The sequence below is a fragment of the Mercenaria mercenaria genome, chromosome 4, assembly GCF_021730395.1.
Source record: "Mercenaria mercenaria strain notata chromosome 4, MADL_Memer_1, whole genome shotgun sequence".
Taxonomy (NCBI): domain Eukaryota; kingdom Metazoa; phylum Mollusca; class Bivalvia; order Venerida; family Veneridae; genus Mercenaria; species Mercenaria mercenaria.
In genome coordinates, this window is record NC_069364.1 from 28,169,050 (window position 1) to 28,195,324 (window position 26,275).

Consider the following 26,275-nt stretch of genomic DNA (forward strand, 5'->3'; position numbering starts at 1 on the left):
TTTTCGAAAGCGTTAGCAAAGGGCATTAACGTAATTGACAGTGTGCCGGCCATTCTCTAGATTCTCGAAGACATCTTGTGTAAAATTTATAAGTTTTGTTTCACAGATAAGGTCTATTGCTTATGACTGAAGAGACAATTTCTGTCAAAGTAGAACGTGATGCTAGAAACTGAAATATGTTCCAGCATTTCACAGGCAATGCATGTTAAGGATAGAAAGCCTCGGATCATTGGCCTTCTTTGTATACTGGATCGAAGAGATTGCATTCTTCAATCTTCTGGGACTTGACCAGTTTTAGGCGATAGTTTTAATATTATCGTAATTTAAGTAAATTTTTGTTCTTTTGGACCATCACAGTGTCGATTGCATGGAAAAATTCTGTGTCCCGAATTCGGATGACAACCGTTATTTTCTAGGCACATAAGTATAGAATTATGTAAAAGAAATGTCCGTTTCAGCACTATATGTAGCGTACTGCTGCTCTCAAAATCAGCATTTCACAGGCAATGCATGTTAAGGATATCAAGCCTCGGATTATTGACCTTCCTTGTATACTGGATCGAAGCGATTGCATTCTTCCATCTTCTTGGACTTGACCAGTTTTAGGGGATAGTTTTAATGTTATCGTAATGTAAGTAAGTCGTTGGTCTTCTAGGACCATCACAGTTTTTTTAGTGTGTGATGGCCTATAAGATGACACTGGTAAAAATTGAAATCTGGCCAGATGATGGTGGAAATGGGCTATTTTGAGTAGACTTTGATAGAAAATGACATATCGACGCCCCAGAATTAGAAGGGCGTAAGTGGAAAATCATACTTTTCGGCAAAACGAAAAAAAACTGTCTATGACAGATACGCCCTTCTAATTCTAAGGGCTTAAGTGGTCTTTTCTGGTACAACAATTAAGTGCAGATACGCCCTTCTGTTACTAGGATTCTGAAAAACTTTTCACTTACGCCCTTTTATTATTGGTGAATTTGGTCAACACAGCAGTTTGTGACGAAAAATTTTTTTTTACAGAATTATGTCCCTTGGTGTGTAGTTTCAAAAAATGTATGATTCTTAAAAGGGCGTAACTAACACTTACGCCCTTCTAATTCTGTGACGTCGATATTTATTGCAATTTTGTTGAAAATGAGGATAAAACTCAAAAATATCACATTTGCACTGTTTTAAGTATTTGATTTCAATCCCCCCACCCCACACAAAAAAAAACAACAACAAAAAAACGGCATATCTATATACATAATTTATTTTAGGTCGATTGTGAAGCAAGTTCTGCAACTTATATTACTCACTCTCGACACCATATTCCTGATGGAATCCACCGCCACGAGGGTATGAAAGAAGAGGCCAGTTTTCCATTTTAATGCTGAGCGCCAAGCAAGGGAGCTGTTGGTACCATTTTTCACGTCTTTGGTATGACGCGGCCGGGGATTGAACCCACGACCTCCCGCACCCGAAGCGGACGCTCTACCACTAGGTTATCGAGGCGGTAAAATATATGTCCCCTTAAATTAAATGTAAGCAGATCAAAACATGAAACAAAACACAATAGCGTAAAAAATTAATTGATCTGTCAACGTTACCAGCGAGAATAGAATAGAACAAATTGAACAGTATGATGTCTGTGAAATGCATCACAGCATGCAAACCGTCCCGGATGATTGGGTCAAACCCCATCTAAACGTCCCGGAGAACATCCATGATACATCCCACAGACAAAGATACAACACTTTTCATTTTACATTTTTTTTTGTATTCCGTCACCCTAGAGTTCTTGATTGGCCGACCAAAGTACCTACATTATTCTACCAGGTAATTAGTGAGATTAATTCCCAAAGAGTTGTATGAAATAATGCGTCTTTAACGCTTTTTTGAAACTTGCAGATCTATTCAAAACGTTATCAAAAACTATATGAATCGTTCAAACAGCCGGTTACAAGACTTTGAAAAAAGATTCAAAAACAGAAAACAATCGTGTTTGAAGTCATTCGTCTTTCACCTATCTCTCATCTGGAGGAGTTGCCTTTTGCATGTGGAGAACACGTCGACACCGGTGCAGAATCTTTGAGCATGTGTTTAAAAATAGCGTTGCATATAACCGTTACAGTTGAAAATATTTGAGCCTCACCATGAGAAAACCAACATAGTGCATATGCGACAAGCATGGATCCAGACCGGCCTGCGCATCCACGCAGTCTGGTCAGAGTCCATACTGTTCGCTTTCGAAACCTATTGCAATTAGAGAAACCGTTGGCGAACAGCATGGATCCTGACCAGACTGTGCGGATGCGCAGGCTTGTCTGGATCCATGCTGGTCGCAAACGTACTATGTGGGTTTTCCCGTGGCTTATTTATTAAACATAATACTAATCAGCTGTGCAGTCATCTTTCCTAAAATGTAAATGTGAGATCGAAATATTCAGATTAGAGAATTAATGAAAAACAAGAGGGTTAAGATGGCCCTAGATCGCCCACCTGAGTTACGCTGCTGGTATGAACAGTTTAAGTTGATGGTTATGCAGTGAAATTATTTTGAAATAGTCCCAGTGTTTTCAGACAAGAATACATGTATTTTAAAAGTTTCTACTTAAAAAAGACAGACAGGTAATGTGCCTGCGTGTGCTGTGAGGTGATGGGAGGTTGGGTTAGACGTTTCAAAGAAATATTTGTGAAAAGTTATTTTAAAATTGGCCTGCTGTATCTGACTATACGTATGGGGAAAAGTGACCACGCCCCCTGGCAGCCATTTTTTGACGAATCGGAATAATTTAGACAATTTGTGTGAAATTGTTTTAAAATGGAGCCAGCATTTTTATACAAGATTCCACTACAAAGAAAATGTATATACGTATTTGGAATAATGACCATGCCTATGTTTTTGTCTTAGTAGAGGGTCACAAAAGGACCATTGTGTGAAACTACTTCAAAATCGGACAAACAGTTTTATACAGGAAGAAATTTGATAGTTTCCACTATAATATACATATGAGGAAAAGTGAACAATATTGGTAGAGTGTCACAACAAGGACCATTTGTTAAAGTTATTTCAAAATCGGACCAGGAGATTTTTAAAGTTTCCTCTATATGTAGGGAAAAGTGACCATGCCCTCTGGTGACCATATTTCCATGTTTTGTTTTTTCTCTTTCTCTTTGAAGTTTCACCTACTTTTGGAGCTGGTGAGGAGCGATTTGAAGAATAATTTAAAAAAAAAAAGCTTGTCACAAGAACCAACAAAAACACTGCAAAAACTTGAAAGTACATAAAAGAACCAAATATCCTTTAACATTAAAGGTTTAATGACAGAACAGGACAGAACAGAACATACATTTTATTAGAATTAAGCAGTAGCAGCTCATTTTCTTTTATAATACAATATCTTTGCATGCGTACAAAATAATAACTGACCAAGTATTGAGTGAGAGTGAATAAAACCATTGGACTACAATTTGGAGAATATTTTTTCCAACACAGTACATATATTTGTATATATATTTACACTACAGTACATATATATTTTTACACTCTAATGATATTTTCTAAAATTTTAAGGATACGCTCTCTGTGTATAAAAGGTTAATTGTATCATGTGTATGCGCTTGTAAAATTGTGAACTTACGGTGATTCGCACGAAATAAACTTTCCGAGGAAACAAATATAAGAACAACTCGATAAACCCGTGCATCCATGAGTGGCCGATATTTAGCATAGTATTGTACGGTTTACGAACAACTTTTCAAAACGAGTGAGAAACTGTGACCATATAACATTACAATATCGCGTCAAAATAAAATAAAACATACATTTATACAAGTACATTTTCAATAGTCCTTCGTAATAGTACAATGGAGAGCGTAACCACAGAAAATATACACAGCAGACTTTCACACAGAACCAGGCTACCTTCAGACTATTTCCGGGACTTAGTGGACAGCTTCAGGACAGCCGGCAGACGTCGAGCCTTGAAAACGCATAGACCTCTGGTCTGCAATAAAACTAAAATGCATAATACATTATTGTGCAAACCAATCATGTTGACTTATTATAACGCATTTAATGCATTGTTTCTTATTTTAAACGCCTTGTTTCAATATAAGGCTAGTTTTATCACAACTGATTTCCTCGTGAAATTTAGGAGTCCGATAAACTTGTACATACTAGGGTGTCTTACGTAGTAATTAGAAATAACATTTCTTATTTCATTAATACGGGACAGTTTATTACGAAATGATATTCATCTTCGATATCGTTACAGTTACAAAGTGTACATTTTCAAAATGACAAACTACCCCAAAAATACATGGCAGCTACTCAAGACCTGACACCAATATATCTTTATCTTTATCAATTCAATTCAATTTCAATTTATTTTATTTCTCTCAGATCACAATACATGACAACATGAGGTATACATAATATTACTTAAACATGTGAGGCAGCAAAAAGGCATAGAAACAAATAATCGTTATCATATACAATAGTAGATAATAAAAAACATGATTAATGATATATAGTTAATATATGATTATCGGGAGAGAACAACGTTTTTTTCTTAGCCTAACTTATAAGTAGCCTATAAAATAAATAGATATGGCATTAATATTCACAGTGTGACATCTATCTAAATTTAGTAATATCGGGACGCGCTATAGTGTGTGTGTGTGTGTGTGTGTGTTCGGGTTTAACGTCTTTTTCAACATTTTTTCAGTCATATAAACGACGGTGTCTACTTGTAGCAGTGAGCACAATGCCCAACTTTATAGTGCTGCCTCACTGGAATATCACGCCGTAGACACGTGGCATGATACCCCACCCAGTCACATTATACTGACACCGGGCTGGCCAGTCCTAGCACTATCCTCTTAATGCTGAGCGCCAAGCGAGGAAGCTACTAGTACCATTTTTTTACGATTTTGTAATATGTACTATTTAGGAGTGACCTGTCGCTTTTATTAATAGATTTGAAAGGTTACTGGAATAAACCACTTTAGTAAAGGGGTACCCTACCTTTTTATAACTTATTTTTATAATGAAATATTTAAATGACTGTCTCTTCGACAATTACACGCGACGGCTCTAGAAGCTAACTTCTGTGAGTTCGAATTCCAACGGAGATCAATATTTTTTTTTCATTTTATATTTTGGTAACATACATTTAAAATGATAATAATGTTAAAGATGTATTTGAATTGCATTACTTTTATCATTTTTGCTATTTTCGCATATAACATAGGTTTTTCAAATATCTTTTTGATTGTGAATTATTCAAGATGGTTGACATAGCTCTTGACAATTTGGTCATTCAATTAGCTAATGACACTGATTCGAAGAAAACCGACGCCGCCAGCGAGTGTGAGGATGCTCCATTAGGCGCGTGTGTTTGAAATGTATTGAAATTGGGATTCGAACCCACAGCCTCCTAATCGCAAATTTAAAGTTAAATCACTAGCAAGATTCTTCAATTCTACCAACAGAGCTATCAATGCAATTTCAATCTGCTCAGTATTTGAAATATACTTATAGTTTTAAATAAGTCAAATATCTTTCAAACCCTTATTTAATAAATGGAACAGTCTGGAAAATCCAAATCTAAAAAAAGAAACGACAGGTCACTCCTAATTGCTATTTGTTTTATTACAAACGAGAGATGTAAACAATCTGAAAGGACTGTAAGTGGATACAAGAAAATCTGGCAATTTAACCATATTTCTAGTGTATAGAACTAATGTGCAGTAGGGGAAACTTCCTGATCGGGAAATATTATGGTTTCCTACTCCGAACAGGAAACTTGTACTTATTATAAAGGGTTCCCATTCGGAATTAACCACTATATTTTACGTAGTTCATTAAAAATGCCCGTCATAGACTATACATGAGATCAAAAATTGATATGCCATATGAAATTAAAAGACATATCTAGATTTCTACCGTTCAGAATTTTCGTAAATGTCTTAGTATTTTTATTTCCATTGAACTGCCTTTTCGAATGAACTGCAAAAACAGAGTTTCCCATTTGGAAACCTAACTTCCCAATCAGGAAATCTCTTATTGCGTGGCACTCTTTACCAACTAAATGAATATCAAGCCAGCGAAGTCATAAAACCAGAAAAACATTTCAAAGAAAATCTGAAAAAAACTTGGTAAACTACATAAATATGAAATCACAATCTAGTGCTATGCAAGTTGTCTCCTACATTGAAAACTTTAAAACTATTATACAGAATCAAAGAAAGTAGATCAAGCAACACAGACGATTCTATTAAACATATTTGTATAGTACAATTTTTCCTTAATTGATGCCAATCTTTTTCAGTAATAAATCACAGTATCTAGTGATACAAAGTATATTGGAAATACCAAAGCAACAATTTTTTGATGCTAGATGTTTTCAATGTAAAATTCTGATTTTGTTCATGAGGATACATATCTTTTCCAGATTTACTTTGTATTCTCACATGAATAATTTACAAAAAACAATTGCAAGGTATACCAAAGTATTTCAAATGAAAATTTTTGAACAAACTTAAGAAATTCGAAACATAGCTTAGTAGTATACGTCCATATGCTAGAAAACAGAAATATATAATAAATTCTGTTTTAGTAACTTATTATACATGATACATACTATTACAAACAACGATAAAATAAAGGGTTTACAATATGAATAGAGATTGTTTCAGAGTATATATTGTTTTGGAATCAGTTATGCTTTGTGACCAGAGATATATGACTTTTAAAAAACTTTTTCTTTTAAATCAGCTAAAGATAGAACATATGTCAGACAATAACCTGTGCTGCTGTATAGTGTAACCAAAAGGAAATGTGCATATGAAAACATCATAAAATCGAGATGCCTACCTAGAACTGTAAATCCTGTTAAATGCAGCACATCTACTACAGTATTTAACTGTTTTATCGATCAATGTTATACCTTCAAAAAATGTACTATTTTGTTTATTCACTTTTATATTTATTAATTCAAGTTATCAAGGATTCCTATTCTCCTCTAATAATGAACAGATTAAATCTCTTAATATGTCTTGTTTACCCCAAGATCAAAGGGACAAATGCTCTTCAACTGATTTAAAATAAAAAAAGTCAAAAATTTACTTCATCTAAAACATGCTATTTACTATGCAAACTAACAATCCACGTAACTCATTTGACTTATATATATTATGCTCCTTGTTTAACTTAATTTGTTAAAGTATTGATAAATCAACTATTCTGCAACTAGCAAGTACTAAAATTTCAATAGTATTACTGTCAAATCATAAAAAAAAGTCCTCTAACTGATATACCAGGTTATCCCTTTCAACTTGAGTTTATAGGAGAATTTTGTAGAGTGAATCTCTTTACTCAAATTAATAGTTTTTACTATTTAAGTCTACACCAGCCTTCCATACACTGATTAAATTTGACAGGTATGCCCATTTTAACTAGACTTTTGGAAATTTTGATGAAGTCAAATATCTCGTTACTTCAAATCATTTTGCTGAAAATAAAACGTTATTTCTACAAGTCTTCACAGGAGTAAACAATCCATACATTTGAATTTACTGTTAAAATTGTACTTGCAAACTCTAATTCAATAACACTGACAAAAGTGGCATTATGTAGTAACACATACAGAGATCTTAAAAAGATTGGGATTTCAAGCTACAAAAAGGCTATTCTGACAAAATGCTGATTAGAGTTGTTCTTGAACTATTAGTCCCAATTCGATGATAACAATTTGCAAAGTTTCAAACTTATCTTACATTTTTGACCTAAACAAAAAATTTAACCAGAAACTAAAATTTTCAAGTACATAACGGCAATTATTTATCAAAATGCATATCAGATTGTGTTCTAGCATACATAAACCTAAGTGCAAAGTTGTTAAGCTGTTACCCTTACAAGTTGAGAAAAGGCACCTAAACAAATATTTAAACGCAACACATACGCCACGATCAAGTGACGACATACCTCTAGAGTTTGTGTTTTAAAAATCAGACGACCTAAAAGGAGAAAGAAATACATTTACGTCAGAACTATGCTGAGTCACACAAGAAAATCTTGGATGGTCTAAAATAAATTCAAATAACTGACCCACTGCCTTTGACCCAAACCATACGAGTCTGTTAAAATCTGGCACGACACATCAATTACAGATCACAACTCCCTGAAAACTTGGAAATTTGAACAAAATAAAAGAAAATTCTGATGCTTTCATTGCCTGATTGTGAAGTAACTAAAAGGCTAGTTTTCCGATCGGGAAGTTATGTTTCCAGTTCGGAAACTCTGATTTAGCAATTTCTGAAGAAAATGTCACTTCACTGTCAAATAAAATCATAATACATTTAAAACATTGAACTAGAATAGATATATCATTCAAGTTTAATGTGGCATATCAATTTGCAGATCTTGGTATTCTTATCACCGGCTATTTTGAATGAAATGGTCTAAAATGCTCGATATTGCTCCGAACGGGAAGCAGTTTCTAAAAATAACAAGTTTCCGTTCAGGAAGTAGGAAAACCATAATGATTTCCCAACGGAAGTCCCCACTGATGTGTTGCTAGATTTTTCCTAGGCAAACCAGTGCCCTACAAAAAAGGTTCTCCTTGATCTACTCAATACAAAAATAAAAGCTGTACTCTCATTATATATAACAAAAATCATTATATAGAAAACACTCAAACACCTCACCAGTACATTAGTAACCAAATCTATTTATAGTGTCTGTCAAACTTTCAATCATTTTCCCAATCCAGAAATCCATCTCAACTGACGCATAAATTTATCAATGATAATTTTGCATTTTCTAGTTGCTCTTTGTTAACATTTAACTTGGCAGAGAAGAAAATACACTTTGATGCTGCAAATAACAATAAATGATTTGAAAATATAAAAAAGTAAGTCTTTAATGCAGTCTAAATGGAGTTATAGCCTTTAGAACTTTTGCCTATAATTCCATTTGCGCACCCTTCTCGCGGAAAATGTGTCATTTTACATAGCTGATAGAAGCAATATACATTATTCAATAAATTGGTCAATAATGCTTATTTCTTACAAGTTATAGGGTAACAATAGGACAAACATAAAATGTTTAAGCTCGCTTAAGTATTTGGAATAGGGAACATGCGGAGGCGGATGTCAAAGGCTGATCCAATAAACCAAAGCATGTTTTACAAATGTCGATTCAAAATTGGCATAATTTTGACAAAGCATGTCGTCCGACATGTATATCAGTGCTAAATACATGTAAATTTCACAGATTTTCTACCGGTTGCCAATCGTGATACAATATTTCAACATGAGTTGCAGACTGACAAATGAAAGGGGTGAGGTGGGTGGGTCGGCAAATATTGCGCCTTTGTCCGTAGGCTTTTGCCGTGTGGAGAAAAGAGAGAGAGAGAAGGAGCATCGGACAGTGTTTGTTATCTGTCCATACAGTTGAGGAAATATAGAAAAAACAGATTAAAGAGAGGAAAATGCTTTTTTACTGCCAAACAAACATAAAACATAATACATATATTAATGGAAATAAAACAAACCTTAGACGTGAATTCTTCAATATAATGCATGCGTATTTGGCAATAAAATATATATTAATGAAATAGAAGCAAGCATCAATCAGGATCACTCCCGCAGTAAGCATGTATGATCAAATATGATTTTCCATTTTTTTTTATTGATATGTCCGTATTATTCTGAACTGAGAACTTTGTATTTACCTAGATACTATTATACTTGGCCAAATTTGAATAAGTTTAGGAATATAATGAAATCTTCCAAGAAAAGTCTTCTGGTTAAATTAGCCAGATTTATCTATCTTGCAATGGCTAAGAGAGATTCCGCAAATTGAGATCTTTGATAGTTATATTTTGTAAACTTGTAATTCTTGTTTTATCAGTGTATGTTTGTTCTCATACCATACATATGTCATACTTTTCTATATGTGTGTTTGTATTTATGTTAGTATTAAACCGCCAAATATGTGACTTGGCGATGGACATGTATATGTTTAAGCCAATAAACTTTTTGACTTTGACATATATTTGCATTGTATACCCATGGAATTAAAACATTATATCAAACATATTCTAAAGTATTAAATTTTAAGGAAACGGGTAATTGAAAATATATAGGCTGTGAATGCGTTCATATATTTTCTTGTTCATTTATTTAAGGAGAAAAAAAAAGAAATTAAAAATATCGGGACTGCAAATTTATTTTTATTTTTTGTTTATCTTTTTAATCCTTTTTTTTTTAAGAAAAAAATAGTAACCTAATTATTCTTCATAAAACTGTAAATTCTCTCGCCTAATTACGTCTTCATAAAACTGTAAATTGTCACACATTTTAATTGGAATGGAAAATTAAGACTCCTGCACGTGCACGAAAACACGCAGTTGTAAAAGACGTGACACAAACATTGTCTATTTCAAAATGCCGACGCGGTGCGCATCAAACATTTTAAGGAGTCCATTATGTTCGTTTATAATTCGGTGATCTTTTGAAGCGTGTCATTAACTGCACGTGCGAATTTAGCGAGTAAATCTTTTGTATTTTATGCATTTCGAAGTAAATAAAATCCGAAATTTTGTCTCGTCGGACATTTCTTTTTATAACATCACGTGTGCAACGTTGTGATAATATATTCATAATTTCATAGGAATACGCAGGCATATATGATAGGTAAGTAATATTTTTTCTGGATTATTATTACTCTCTCTCTCTCTTCCGATGCAACAGGTGTATACAAGGATCTATTTGTTATGTTAAATGGAAAGGAATGCATATGTTGGTCTTGTCCAGTCATATTTATCTACCTTTTCTCCAAAGAATCGACACAGAACACAAATTTTATTTTTACTTGACTGGCTTTCTTAATAATTGTTTCAAAATAGAAAAAGGAAATTTAGAAAAACTTTAGCCTTTACACATTCAATGAAACAGTAAGAAGATTCTTCTTCTTCCGTTGATGATCATAAATCCCACTCTGGGGCATTGCCGCAAAGTGTGATATGTACAAGGCTGTGTGAGGCGAGCAAGTTTGTACATGTGCAGGTAAAAATGATTAAAAAAAACTGCGACCCCGTGACTACGGCGTGGCATCCAAACATCTCTCCTCAACGCTGTCGGCCATTGTGGCCTGTTCGGGAAGCTGGTTCTGATGGTTTATTTGATAAATCAATGCAAATGTTCTATGATACATCTTGTAAGAAATAATTCAGTGATATGCATTACTGATTACATGCATAACAAATCAAAAGTTTATTTAAGGCATTTTATAATTCCGATCAAATTTCTGTGGTACGGATCAATACCCGTCGACGCTTCCTCCATAAAATGATACTCACACTAGGAATTACTGTCTTCCCTGATGTTGTGTTAGTTTAGTTTTACTAATTTATTTTAGCTCCCTGTAAGCTTATTTTACACTTTCGGGTCCGCTTCCTGGAATTTCTTCCTGGAAATACCAGTACTGGTGTCATATTAGAAGTTGTGAAGTTGAAATCTAGTTATTATAAAAGTCATATATCTATGTGCATTTTTGCAAAGAAGTATAAAATACATTTTATAGCTCTTTGATTTTTGCCACTGTCATAAAAGGGGTATATATATCATATGATGGAATTATTCGAGATTGCTGCTATTTCGAAATGTCATCAACAACGTGCGAAAAAATAACCTTCAGGTTTTTTTTTATCTTACTATTTAATCACTAAACCACTTTTAGGTCCACGAAATCTGTAACAGAGATTTTCGTAAATTTCGACTTTATGTTGCAGTATCAGTCTTCCAGTAGAAACAGTTTTGATTTTAAATGTCCTTAATAAAGGGCCAGAATGTTTTTGTGTATAATGTATGTGTCACATGTTTTTTTTATTATGAACATAAAAAATTCAGATTTCATATTTAGTTGTTATTTTTTTTGTTTCGTCAACAATAAAACATAATATACATATGTCAGGATAATTATATTAACGGGTAAGCCCAGCTTACATTAATGAATAAATATGCGTGTCATTTACAGTTATACAGGTCATTGTTATTTGTTATTTTTTTTTTTTTAAAAGTACAAAAACTGTTATGACTCAGTTATTATATCAAGATTTTTACTAAATTGAATTTTCAATAATTGTTTTCTACTATAATTGTCAAAGGTTAGAATTAACATAGTATAAATTATCATTGAGTCCACTGTTTGTAATTACCTCCCTTTATTGCTCTGACTAAGCAAGTTCATGTATAATATTGAAATAAGTGCATTTTCTATGTGGTTATGCATATTCTCTATTTGGACAGCTCCTTAATTTTTATGATAAAATTATTTCTTTTTAGAATTTAAAGTAAATTTTATTGGCAAGATGTCATTTTCCCGTCTACAAATTTGGCTTTTTTTATATAGATTTTTATGGAGAAGTGCTGACTTTGTAAGATATCCTAGAACAATTCATCAACATAAGTCAGAATTAAGATTTTTGATGACAGAAATTCACTAGTATGGAAAAAAATCTTGAAAACTCGTTTTTCGACGACAAATTTAAAACTAACTGAAAATATTTTTCTGTAGAATTCGGACCATGGCTGATTCGGCCCAGGCTGATTCGGACCAAATATTTTGGTTGATTCGGACCAAATACTTTGAATAAAAATAGAAAATGATCATATATATCGGCTGATTTGGACCACAATCTTTGATTTAAGATTCGATAAGGACCACATATTGGGATGATTCAGTAATGCTCAGGAAATAATGTTGATTACAGGGATTTAACTTGAAGTAAGGAAATTTATATTTTAAAATATACACGGTACAAGCAGGTACAAGACGATTTTCAACAGCATATTTTATTATAAAGAACTAGGTGAAACATTAATGCTGACGAAACAAGTATCAAAATCGGACAAAAAGCATCTACCATCTATGTAATGAATTGGCAGTCATTTTCTGCACAGTGATGTCATCATTCTTTTCTACTATGGACATTACCAACTATGGTAAAGCAGTGAATATCCATTTAATATGAACAAATAGAAATGAGAATCATATTTTGAGGGAGACATAATATAATGTGAACCTTAGTAAGAATTAGTTTATGTGTAAAAGTGTTTACTTTGAATTTAAGCTCAATCAGTTCTTTTTTTTGCAATAAATACCAAATATGGTAATGCCTATATCAGGAATGAATGATGACGTCACTGTGCCCAAAATGGCTGCCAATTCATTACATAGATGGTGTTCAAATGGCGGTCCACAGTTGGGATAATTTTTTTTTCAATATATTCATAGAATATTAATAGAATGTAAATATGACACCGAAAGTTATCACGTAGTTGAAAATAACAGTACAAAAAAGCTGAAGCATGTTGACTTTCTCCATCTCTTCATATACGTTGTACAACAGTTTGTTTTTTTATTTCCTTTAGGTCAATAGTATTTTATGGCATACACGTATGTATGTACATAAGCAAACTAGCTGCAAATGGATTGAACCTAAATTCTATTTGCAAATGGATTGAATTAAAATTTCAATAGAATCGGCCCTTAGTAAAGTTTTCGGACAAAATGACGGTCAGTTTTAAACAGAAGTATCCGTAAATTTTTAAGACTACTAATTCACTAGCATTTTATAAGAAGCATTTTGAAAACTCTACAATTGATTAGCAAATTGTCTAGTCTAAAAGTACTTTTTGTAGAAACTATAGATAACATCAATATGTTACGGATTCCTGTTTTCGCCATCGACTTTCCGACCAGACAGAAACGCGAAAACTTGAAATTAAGCATCTAATTTCAACTTTTACGCGCTAAAAATTTACCGCGAAAAGTCGAAAACTTGAAGTTTTTAACACGACAATTGTCGTGCAAACGTCAACTTCTCGATCTAATATCAAGCGCAAAAAGTAGAAATTTAAAAGGCTTAACTTCAACTTCTCGCGCAAAGATGTCCCGCAAAAAGTAGAAATCTTGAAGTTTTTGACCCGAGAATTGTTGTGCAAACATCAACTTGTCGACCCATAATCTTGCGCGAAATGTTGAAATTAAGTGGCCTATCATGAACTTTTCGACCAAGACTTTGGCCGATAAACTAACTAACCCTAACCCTAACCCTAACCCTAAACTTAGTAACCGTAACCCTAACCCTAAACTAAGTAAGTCTAACCCTAGAACGAAAAGTCGAAATGTAAGCGATAATATCGCGAAATTATCGGCCAAAGAACTTGCACGAAAAGCAGAAGTTAAGACTTAAATTATTAACTTAATTACTTTAATTTATTTTCGTCCTACAAATTCAGTTGATAAGTTGACATTTGCATGACAATTGTCGCTTAACAAACTTCGACTTTTCAACTTTTCGAGGAGATATGTTAGCACGAGAAGTTGAAATTAGCTCACTTAATTTCTTCTTTTCGCGCTTGATTCTAGGTCGAAAAGTTGACGTTTGCACGACAGTTGTCGGGTCCAAAACATCAAGATTTCGATTTTTCGCGGTAAATTTCTAACACGAAAAGTTGAAATTAGATGCTTAATTTTAAGTTTTCGCGTATCTGTCTAGTCGGAAAGTCAATGGCGGAATCAGGATTCCGTAATATGTAGCTCAGTTTTCACTTGCACGACCTGCTTCTAAAGCATAATATTTCATGTGAATATATCTTACCAATCGATGAGCATGAAACTATGGTTCCTTCAAGGGAAAGGGCACTAATTCAAATCCTTCATATAAAAACGACCATTTCAGATCTTATTTACGTACCTTTTTTCCCGCACTTTCATGAAAGTTCTATCAAAAATTCACTAAAAAATAAAAAAAAAAAAACCCCGAAAATAAAAGGTTAAGTAGTTTCTAGTGAAATGCCCGTCGGTGATGGCCTGCTACACTAAGAAGACGCATATTTGCTCTTATCCGCACAATAAACCCCAAATTTCTCCATCGGTTTCAATCTGCAAAACAGCAGTTTTTTGTGTGTTTTTTTTAAAGCCAACCCACCTTTTTTTTTACATGTCTAAATCAAATGTGGGCAATCACATATAACCAATATTGTATGAAATTTTTCAGTTTAGAAATTTACTTAAGGAACACAAACACCTATTACATTTAGATCCCTGTTGGAAATGTGTATTTTATTACTTTTTGTAATTACCTCCCATTAATATACAGGTAATTAAGATCTGGACTATTTCTTTTGACTTCAATACAATTTTTTGTCTTACATTTGCATTTAATGGACTATTTCAACAACCTGAAACAAAACAGCGTGCAGTTTAAGAATTCCGTCTATTTTCAATCTATCTTGGTTGCGCAAAAAAAAAAAGACAGACAAAGGGAGGTAATAATAATTTGATGAAACTAGCATTACTAATTAATTTTGGCAAAAAGTGTACTTGTCAATGCAAATCTTTGACAACTTTAATACAGTAGTGTTTATATTCATATTATTCCTTTGGCAAAATATGTTTATTTAATTTATACTTATGATTAAGTAATGCTTTGTTGGGCAACCTGGATAGGAAAATCAAATTTTAAGAATACTTCCTTCGAAAATTTTACATGTATTTAGAACTTAGGTCACACAAATAAGTGTAGATTATCATTTGGATAAGTACTGAACGAATACATTGGTTAACCAAAATCTGATTAACAGCCTCTGCGAGCTTGCAACATGTGGTCATTTTACTGCATTTGGGGGTGTGGTGTTGGGAAGGGGGGGGGGGGGGGGGGGGGGGGGGGGGTCAATTTAAATATTTTGGATTATATTTGATCTGGATTCTGAAATATGATTCATATATTCCGTCATGAATATGAGCCAAATAAATGCACATTTTCTGATATTCCATTTTTTAAGGGCACAGGAACTGCAGGTAAAATAGGCGCATATATCCCAAACATGGTCAAATAATTTTTTTTTCAAATTTCGTGATTATTTTGAATTGGAAAACGCCACTTGATATGAATCATATGCAACAGATTTATAGCTATGATGTTTTCCTACAAAAGAATTATTTCAGCATTTTAAGGAAGTTTATTAGAAAAAATAGTTAGGTGTTTCTGGTGAATCGTGATCTAACTGTTTGTAAACGATAGAAAAATAGATTTTGTGACATTGATGCTTTTTCTTGTGATATGTTCCACTCAAAGTTTCATTTTAAAAAAAAGCAGCTTTCCAAGTAGTGATTATGCAAAACCACGTAGAATAAAGCGTTTGTTGTTTCAAACCTAAATCCAGTGTTTATTTCTCATATGTCTTGTGTCAGTCAGTTTTCAAAATCAATACTTGAAACAGAACTTGACAAAAACTTATATGTTCAATACAACGCAACGCAACGCAACGCAAACTTTCTAAAAAGATGAGAGACTATATATATTATATACCATGAACAACTAAGGTAGTTTTGCACGTTTGATAAACCGAAAGTGATGATGTAACGTTGTTTATCAGGAAAACCTAGAATAAAGACTGGATTCGGCGTACGGAAAATGTGCGGTTCACTTCAATCATAGTCAAATAAGCTCACGGACCTGTACATTTCTTCACATTATAGTCCATGTGTTTATTTACAAATGTGAGAAGTTTCATTAAAATCAACATTTTAGAAAAAATTCTGTTTCGAAAATCTTTTCCCATAGACTCCCATTATAACAAAAAATTAGATGACCCTATCTTTTTTATTTGCTTATGTTTCTGAGTATATTCTGAAGTTTTGAAAACTCAGAGTTTAATCAATTTCTACATTGTAGAAAAATCGATCCGAACGTGCTGAACTACCTTAAAACTTGTAATATAACTATTGAAAGGTATCAGTTTCCAATGATCTAAGTAATGACTCTCGTATTTGATGTTTGCAGCCACATTATAAGCTAAGGCATTAGAACCATTCAAATGTAATTTTACCTAATATTTTTAATTGATATCTGGATCAATCACATGTATCGAATATTAAACAGTAACACCTTATCATGCTGTACACGACTGATTCTGCCTTTGCGAACAGTGTAGATCTTGATCAGCCTGTACGTTCGTGCAGTCTGATCAAGATCTGCACTGGTCGCCATTCAGTAGGTATCTTTTTGGCAAGCCCCACTCCCCCTTTTACAGTCAATGGTACTGTCCAAATTGAAAGATGGACAAGTTCATTATAGAAATTTAGCGAGGTAAGGGTTAATAAAACTGTACTGTAAATAGTATTTTAAAAATACCATATCTAGGTGCACTTTCGAAGTGTAGGAGTGCTACAGTTACAATACAAACGGTATTTCTAAGTTTCTTTTCAATGTTGACATTTTTACTGCATTACCGATGTTACAATACTATTCTTAAAGATTAACATTTAGAAGCTTGCAGAATCAAAATTACGTCCGACTGAAATACCTGTTCATGAAATGTGTTATGTGCATATTAAAAGAGGGTTCTTTTATGCAACTGATTTAATTGTGAAATCTTAGGAAACACTCACTTTGCCCTACGATTGTATTGAGTGTTTACCCGCTACTAGAGATATACGTGATAAAATCCGTAGAAAGGAGCCCAAGAGCTAAAGAAAATAGTTTGCATACAAGTTACAATAAAGTAGCCAAGTCCATTGTTATTGACTTCTAAATCTAAGTTACTAGTATTTAAAAACCGCTGATCTTTTTCAAATTATTGTGCTCTTGAAAAGTGTTTTCAATAAAAAAAAAAATACTTCCATTATTAGCACCAGAAAGGACTCTTTGGATCGTTTAGTCTGCTTTGTCCACATGCTATTCAAGTATTCATTCAAGTTTTGTATAATTATGCTCCTTTTTTTTCTGCAAACTTTTGATAATTAGAGCTAGGACAGTTGCTGGGTTATTTACAATTGTTTTAGTCTGTATGTAATTTTATGTTTGTAAATGAATGAGACATGGGTTAGTAAAAGTAGAACATTAAAAGCACAAGATGATCTAATCGGTAGTAGACTATGGGTCTTTTTTTTTTTTTTATCTAATTACTACGCCAATTAATGACAAGCAATAATGCTTCAAAATGGAAAGAAAAAAGTTGGGATCACCGTGCATCTAAGAGATTTATTTAGAAAAAGTGTTTTAAAAGCTGGTGAATTTATATATTTTTAGTTCTTTTGTTTTAATTTTTATTTCCTGCAGTGCTATGTTGAAAACTTTTATTTCAGTTGTAGCTTATCATTGTACCCCCGACAACAAAGTTGTAAGGGGGAGGGGTTGGGGTATACTGGTTTCAGGTTGTCTGTCTGTCTGTCTGTCTGTAGACACAATCTTGTGCGCACCATCTCTCCTCATCCCCTTGACACAATTTAATGAAACTTCACACAAGTGATCAGCAAAAACAGTAGTTGTGCATGGGGCATGTTAGGTTCTTTCAGAAAAAAAATACAGAGTTACGGGACTTTGTTTTTTGTTACTATACTATATACATAGACACAATCTTGTGCGCACCATCTCTCCTCATCCCCTTGACACAATTTAATGAAACTTCACACAAGTGATCAGTAACAACAGTAGATGTGCATGGGGCATGTTAGGTTCTTTCAACAACAAAAAACTGCAGAGTTATGGGACTTTGTTTCTTGTTAACATACTATGTACATACAGTCTGCATATGCAATCTTGTGCGCGCCTAATTTTCCGAACCGTTGCACACAATTTAATAACTTCACACAAGTGATCAGTACCAACCCTAGTTGTGCATGATACATGTTACGTTCTTTTAGATAAATATTCTGCATAGTTATGGGACTTTGTTTTTTGTTACTATACTGTATATATACAGTCTATATACATACAGTCCACATAATTATGCAATCTTGTGTGCGTCAAATTGCAATGTACTGTGTCAGTGCATGCGGCAGGTACATTCATCACCTTTAGTGGTAGCTCTAGTTATATATATATCAGTCAGAAAAATGCCAGATTCAAACTTGATCTATTTCATAGATATTTGAAATTACCGACCCTTCCCCGTTGCACATCCTGCATCAATTTTAGGCAAATGCTAGCCAAAATAAAGGATGAATAAAATCGGAACAAGTAGAATCTGTTTGGTAAAATGGTACATTATTAGCCATACTTATTATTTAGCATCAATTTTTGACAAAAATTTTGTTACAAAGAAATATTCATAGAAACATTTTTCAAAATAGCGGATATCCTAAAAAAAAAAGTTCGAACATCCTTAAGTCTTGTTCCATGTTAGTTGTTAACTATCGGGTCCTGTCAAGTCGCGGAGTCCATCCAGTTTTACAGCAGTTTAAACCAGTGCTATGGGGGCGCGAGGGGTGCTGTACATTTCGTTAATACCTCTCACGAAAATAACTGTTTCTACATGCCTTTTTATGTGGTGCCCAGTGATATATACATAAATTTTCTACAAATGTGTGAAGCAAGCATATTGATGTCTATGTTTTGTGGGCAATAAAATTTGTTTATTACATACTCGTTTCTATTCCCCGTTAAGTTACACTGGTACTGGAAACGTCAATATTTTTCCATACACTGACGCCTGAAATTCATATCGGGTGCTTGACATAATTCAGTGTGTGTTGTGAACTATTTTTTTCTATTTAGTTCAGTATTGTCAATCCTATTCAGCCTGTTGAACATATTTATGATATCTACATAATATTTATACGTGTAGATGCGTATGTAATAAAAAGGTTATTGTCTTTGCATCGGGAAATATGCACTCGTTCTTCAGCGGAAGAATATTGCGCTCCTAAAGTCGCGCAATATTTCCGCTGAAGAACTCGTGCAAATTTCCCGATACAAAGCTAATAACCTATAAATATACTGTTTAGAAATCATTATCATGTAAAAATGAGTAATTTATTTTTGGCGATATGTTTTTAACCCACTTTTGCCCAGCATTTTCCCGCCCCGGGTATTTGCTGGTCTGCTATTAATTTGCTTAAAGAAACTTGGCTACAGTTTAGTCGATTTTTTTTCAACATGTTCAATTCCACCAAGTTTAGCATAGAATGTATATGTATGTAATGACACTGAAAAAGGGTAAAGTGGGTGAAAATAAAAGTAAGTAAAGATATTGGTAAAAGTGCAAGAAGAATGTAGATATTCCAAATTATTTCAAAAGCGTTGCAACGGTTTACTACGTTCTTCACAATATTTTTGGTTATCTAAGAAGAAAGTCTTTTTGTTTGTACCACTCGTCACTTTTTATTGAGTTTTGAAAGAAATTATTTTTGGTCTAAAATGTGAGGGTTAGTTCCTAAATTTTACAATATAAAGGATCTTCTTACAGATTTTATTAACAATCACAGCACCAGCGTTTAATCGCCGTGTGGCGGCTGTAAAAAGAAACCCTGCACTAAATGTTGTTATATTTTCTTTTCCTTTAGGATCATGTTGTGCATAAAATTTTACTGAAATAGAATTCCATTTAAGCTTGTGTTAGGGTGGGTGAGGGGTGTTACACATTTTATTATCTCTCTAAAACAGAGTCAATCTAACCGAGCCTGCTGTTATTTTGCTTGGCTGCATTACTTCAATAATAAATTCTTCCTGATTTTATTAAACTAGGTAAATTTGCTTTCAATTCATTGCTCATAATTTCGTCAAAGCAGCATTTAGTGATACGTGAATATTTTGGCATTCAATTTATAACAAATATATCGGAGTTATGGCATAAATCCTACGACTTTGTTATAACTCGAGTGACACTGTAGTTTAAAACTATTTTGTTAGTAAATTCACATAAAAATCTGTTACATTGACGTCAAGTCCAACTTATGTTCAGATAAAAAACAACTTAAAACATGCGAAATAAATACTACAGTCATAAAGTTTCATTTATTTCATCATCTCCCTTGTACTGTAAAAGGCATCATATATTTATACTTCATACAAACACCTGATTAAACATTTAGGAAGTATGGATTTGAAAAAGAAATCATTAATTCATATTAACAAATTTTACACAATACAGATTTGTAAAATCGGACTTTGAAGCTTTTTGCTCTATAGTAAACAGTTTTTCTGCGCCTCGTGTAAACTTTCAGAACGCAATGATTGACATAAAACAGAACAAATATCAACCAAAACTCGCACAGTCGTTCCACAACTTTAATTAATGACTTCTAAAAAGTTGAGTGAAAATTTCCCATTCTGAGGTTAACAAATTTATCATTTCTTCCAGGTTTCTCCTCCCTCACTGGAAGCAATATACTATATAAAGTAACAATTTAACCCGAAGTAAAGAAAATCGTAACTTTATTTCCCGCACGGGAAGTTTCTCCTACTGAAATGTCAGCACATTCATAATTTTGATGGTGTAATTAGTTGTATTTTCAATAATTGTGAATAAATTACAGATTATATTCTCTTATTCTATATTTTAAAGTGAAAAGTCATATCACGTTCTTTTCTCTGTCCTGTCTTGTGCCATCTTGTCTAATTTTTATGTGTAGTCACTACTTTGCAAATTCTATAATTGATCATGCGCAACCATTGTGCATTTCTTAGAAGACTTGACTTGAATTGGTAACTTGACAAAGAAGTTCCACTTTCACATGAATAACACAGAGGGATACGAATTAGATGTCTTAGCATTCAAAATCTATTTCATCGCAGACAAACTTTATAGAAGATTTGATAGGACATTTGGATTTTATTCTATATAAACAAGGAAGAATTATACCGTGTATTGTCTTGTAGATTAAAACACGTTTCGCAAAAATGACCTACATCTGGGTATATATCTTCATTTCAGATATGGAAGACGCAAACTTGTTTGAATACGAGTACACAATGCCAGACAGTCCTGAGAGTAATCGTCTTGTTATCAACATGGACGATGGCGATGCTTCCGGTGACGCATGCTCAGTCAGCGATGAGTTTATACGTGATGGAGCAACCGCGACGTCTTCTGGCGATCCACTTCCGTCGTTTGATACGTTCGGTCAAACTCCGTCAATGTCACACATATCATGCTGGTACAGTATGCCTTCTACATGTAACACTGAGCTTCGTTCTACGGTTGAATCACCTCATACTCAAAGTGCTAGCCAGTTAATTGAAAGTTCTGGAAATGGTCAAGAGAGTGTCTCGGTGGAGAAACAAGAATCAGCAGATCAAACTTTTTTCATTGACAGTATTCTTGGTCTTGAACAACATTGTTACAATCCACGTCACTCTACTCCAGCAAAAGATGTCTACAATACATTCACTCACCAGACGACAGGAACCGGAAGTTCGCTTAATTCAAACCAACTACAAACCGCCAAAATCTCTACTAACGCACATGTGTACAAACGTCAAGTTGACAAGCCTCCGTACAGCTACGTTGCTATGGTTATCGTCGCCATCTTGAACTCGGAGGAGAAACAACTAACTCTTGCAGGGATTCGTGAAAAACTTATGGACATGTTTCCATTCTTCGGAGGCGAGTACAGTGGATGGAAGAACAGTATTCGTCATGCTCTTTCAAACAGCAAGTGCTTCTATAAGGTGGAGAAACGTAATGAACTTGACACTACGACTGTGTTTGTGTGGAGAGTAAATACCGAGTTTGTAAAACCTAACCACACGTTCAATCGCTATTCCAAGGGTCATAATTATGAAAGCTACAAGTTAACACTTCAAGAGGAGCTTGGTCTGCCACCATACGAACATACAACAGGGGTTGGTCCTCTGAATAAGGACGACATACAGCTTCCACCAAAACCATGTTTCCAGGCCGACTCTTTATCACTTGCAGTTAATGTGTCTGATGACTTTCTTAACGCCAGAAATGACTCTGTTCCAACGCCTCAAAGCACAGTTTCTGATCTCGATAGTGTTCTCAGTGTTTCTTCCAGTGCCAAGGACGTTAAACCGTCTCTTAAACGTAAACGTACCGAGGATTATCACTCCGCCCAGCAGACGACTTATGCGAGTAAGAGACAGTACGTTCCCATGGAGTATCAATACCCATATTACGGATATCAGCAGTCAATGGAGGGTGTCCGTCCGTACGACCCATACTTTGGCTATTATCCTACTACTAACTTCGCCAGTGGTCATCAGTGGTCACATGACTTGTACCAGTATGGTAACCCACAGCAAACTAGTGTTCAGCCCTTAAGTAATAACAATGACGATGTTACGTTAAGACAATGGTGGTTCAATCAGGCTTGCTATCAAGGGATGGTTCCCAGCAGCTTCCAGTCTGCGTCCTATGCAAACAATTGTGACTGGTACCCCCGTGCAGCTTTGGATTTGACTAAAATGGACAAGAAAAGTGATAAATAAAAATGGTATACTTGCTAGTATTATAAATGAGAGACACATGCTAGAGTAGCTAATATGCTGAATAAACGTTTGTATGAAGTATAGTTTTATGTGTACATGGTATGTAGTTGACACAAAAGACTTGGTCAATTCGGTGCTAATTTGTAATAGTTCATTTTTCTATAAGAGGGTAAATGACAATGACTGGGAAATGCAACGTTGTCGTAATATTGATTCTGTTTGGTAGGTTTTAATAAAGTCTTTATAAAATTCATTTTGTTTCCATGGAAACAAAAAAAATGTGGATTTATTTATTGTTGTCGTGTTGATTTTGAACTGCATTTCCTTAATTGTGAAAAAACTAAATTTATTTTTTTCCACACTAGAACAAAAGAAATAAAAATGTTTTATATCCTTTACAACAAAAGAAATTAATTTATTTAAAAGTTGTAAAACTGGTATTGTATGTCAACATTAATTTAAATACATGTATCTAGATTGTTAGATAAGCGTAGCAAGTTGTAGAAAAACGAAATTTAGCGGAATGTCATAATGTGATTAAGCTGTAGGCATAGGAAATAGAGATCAATATAATTGCACCTTTACTAATCCTACCAGGTGTTCTGTATTACAAAAGTGGATCTATTGTGACATTTTGATACAAGCAAAACTGTATTATCTGCACTATTATTTACCTACTGGTACTATGTTTTATTATTGGCTAATTATTATTTGGTTAATTTTTTACCATATGTAAGTTGACAGAATCATAGGAACCATGTCTTGAGGGGTAAATCAAACACAAATGAATAAATCCTTAATGATTTTGTTGTGCAAAAAAGTATGATATTGTGTCTTAAACAGTTTTCATTTTCCACTAAATTGTGTAATTGCAAGGGAAGTAAACTAATAGATCTCTACTTATAAGTACTAGCCCAAGGCAAGAGTTGTCATTCTTTGTGGATCACAACTTTAAATTAAAAATTAAAACTTCTGTTATTGATATTAACAAAGCTATCATAAACTTCACATTTGTGAAATCATTTTTGGTTATTTCAAGGACTTGGAAATTAATTTCTAGACTTTATTTAATGTAATTCTATCATTGAAAATTTTAGGGCCTATCTCTATAAGCTGTATCTTTTATTTGCAGTCGCGTTATTTTAAATGATCACGAATTGCGGATACTTGAAACCCTTATGTTTCCCAGTTCCCGTACAGCTATGTTTATTTGTTAGTTTAATTGTGTATACTAAAAAAAAATGTATGTTAATTTCAATATGATTTTTCAATGTATAACTTTGCAACGGAAAAAAATCAGTTCATGTAGTGAATGATGATCTGTTTGCACATCAGAGAGATTCCCTAATTTGAAGCTGATTTCATGAAATTTTGAATTAATTTATGCACAAACCTGTTAAGAAAAATGTCTACACAAGAATTGCCATTTATTCGTTGCATTGAATTTTGAATTAATTTATGCACAAATCTGTTAAGAAAAATGTTTACACAAGAATTGCCATTTATTCGTTGCATTGAATTTTGAATTAATTTATGCACAAATCTGTCAAGAAAATTGTTTACACAGGAACTGCCATTTATTCGTTGCATCGATTCCATTCGTATGTCGGACCAAGATTTTATTTAAGGTTGTTAAGCCATAGCTTTGGGTAAAACAAATCTGAGTAACAACTACCTTAAATTGTTTTACATAAAGAAGAATGTGTTTATTTTGTAAAATGTAACCTCTCATAAAACACTGAAAGCAAACTGGCATTCTGTTCATACTGGCGTATTCATTATTTTTATTTTTAAAATGCCTTTCGAATAGTCCTCGATGTAAAAATTAATAATAATAATAATAATAATAATAATAATAACTTTATTTTCTGAAGGTGACATACTAAGTGTACAAATACAGATATTTTACAACTTATTTCCAGTATGGCCTTCAACTGATATACATTCACACATACACACAATCATACAGTCAATTTATAATTTAACATTTATACAAAAAAACACATATCAGAATTACTTAAATTTTCTCGACAAACACGTCTCAAATTAAAGAAGGCTTAAATAAACGTAATGTAACAATAACTATGTTTTAAAAGAATTATCATGCGTCACAAAGATTATACATGACAATTAAGATACATACAAAAAAGAAAGTCTGTCCCATAAGATAATAAATTGTTCCAGATTTGAATAATAAGATAGTATGAATATTATTATTATTGGAATAGAATACAGTAACATCAATTCAACAAAATTCTTGTAATTATAAGTAATTAATTGTTAAAAACTATTTTAACAAGAGAAAATTCTTTAAATTATGCTTGAAAGTAGTTATATTATTATTATGAAGTTTAATGTAAGAAGGAAGTGAATTCCATATGTGTGCAGCTTTGTAGCTAAATGTTTGTTTCAGGTAGTTCGTTTTAGGTTTAACAATAGAAAGATCCATGTTTTCGATTGAGCGCAGACTGTAATGATCATTATGAACAAAATGTAGTAAATCTGAAATTTTGAATAATATAATTTTTCAGAAGGGTCCAGTCAGTGTTTATTATTTCTTTTTAAATTAACCGTTAATAGCCCATTTTTTAGTTGAAGGAAACTATTATTATTCTGTCATTAAATGAAACAAGCATTTGAACACATAAATTTTTGTTTAGTTTGTTGTCTGAAACTTACGAATTATGCTCTTATGGGAACAGAATGGTAGCTTTCTAAAATTTTGTTTAATATGTGATTGTGTTTTAACTACATTGTTACTATTGATGAAATGTTAAAAATGTTATGTTTCATTTGTGTGCATCGTAAATAAAAGGAAAAACAATGAGTTCCATGATTTCGCCTGCTTTCCATTGGATTTCTCCATACATTCCTATATTGTCCGTTTTGCACTTGACAAAAGATTCCGTGGTAAATGGGCGAGAAGATTTTGTAGATGTTTTACTGAAAGCTTTTTGAAACACGGTCTTCTCGGAAAAAGGCCAAACATTTTGAATCATTTAGAGACAAATATTTTATTTGACGGATCACGTTAAGCA

General features: G+C 33.4%; 1 protein-coding gene across 1 annotated transcript; it reads left to right on the top strand.

Moving 5' to 3' along the window:
- Positions 1–10,294: 10,294 nt before the first annotated feature.
- LOC123553309 (uncharacterized) lies at positions 10,295–24,365 on the top strand. Its single transcript, XM_045343050.2, has 2 exons — positions 10,295–10,686; positions 21,718–24,365. The coding sequence occupies exons 1-2, from the start codon at positions 10,680–10,682 to the stop codon at positions 23,235–23,237; spliced, it is 1,527 nt and encodes a 508-aa protein (XP_045198985.2). The 5' UTR covers positions 10,295–10,679; the 3' UTR covers positions 23,238–24,365.
- Positions 24,366–26,275: the final 1,910 nt, after the last annotated feature.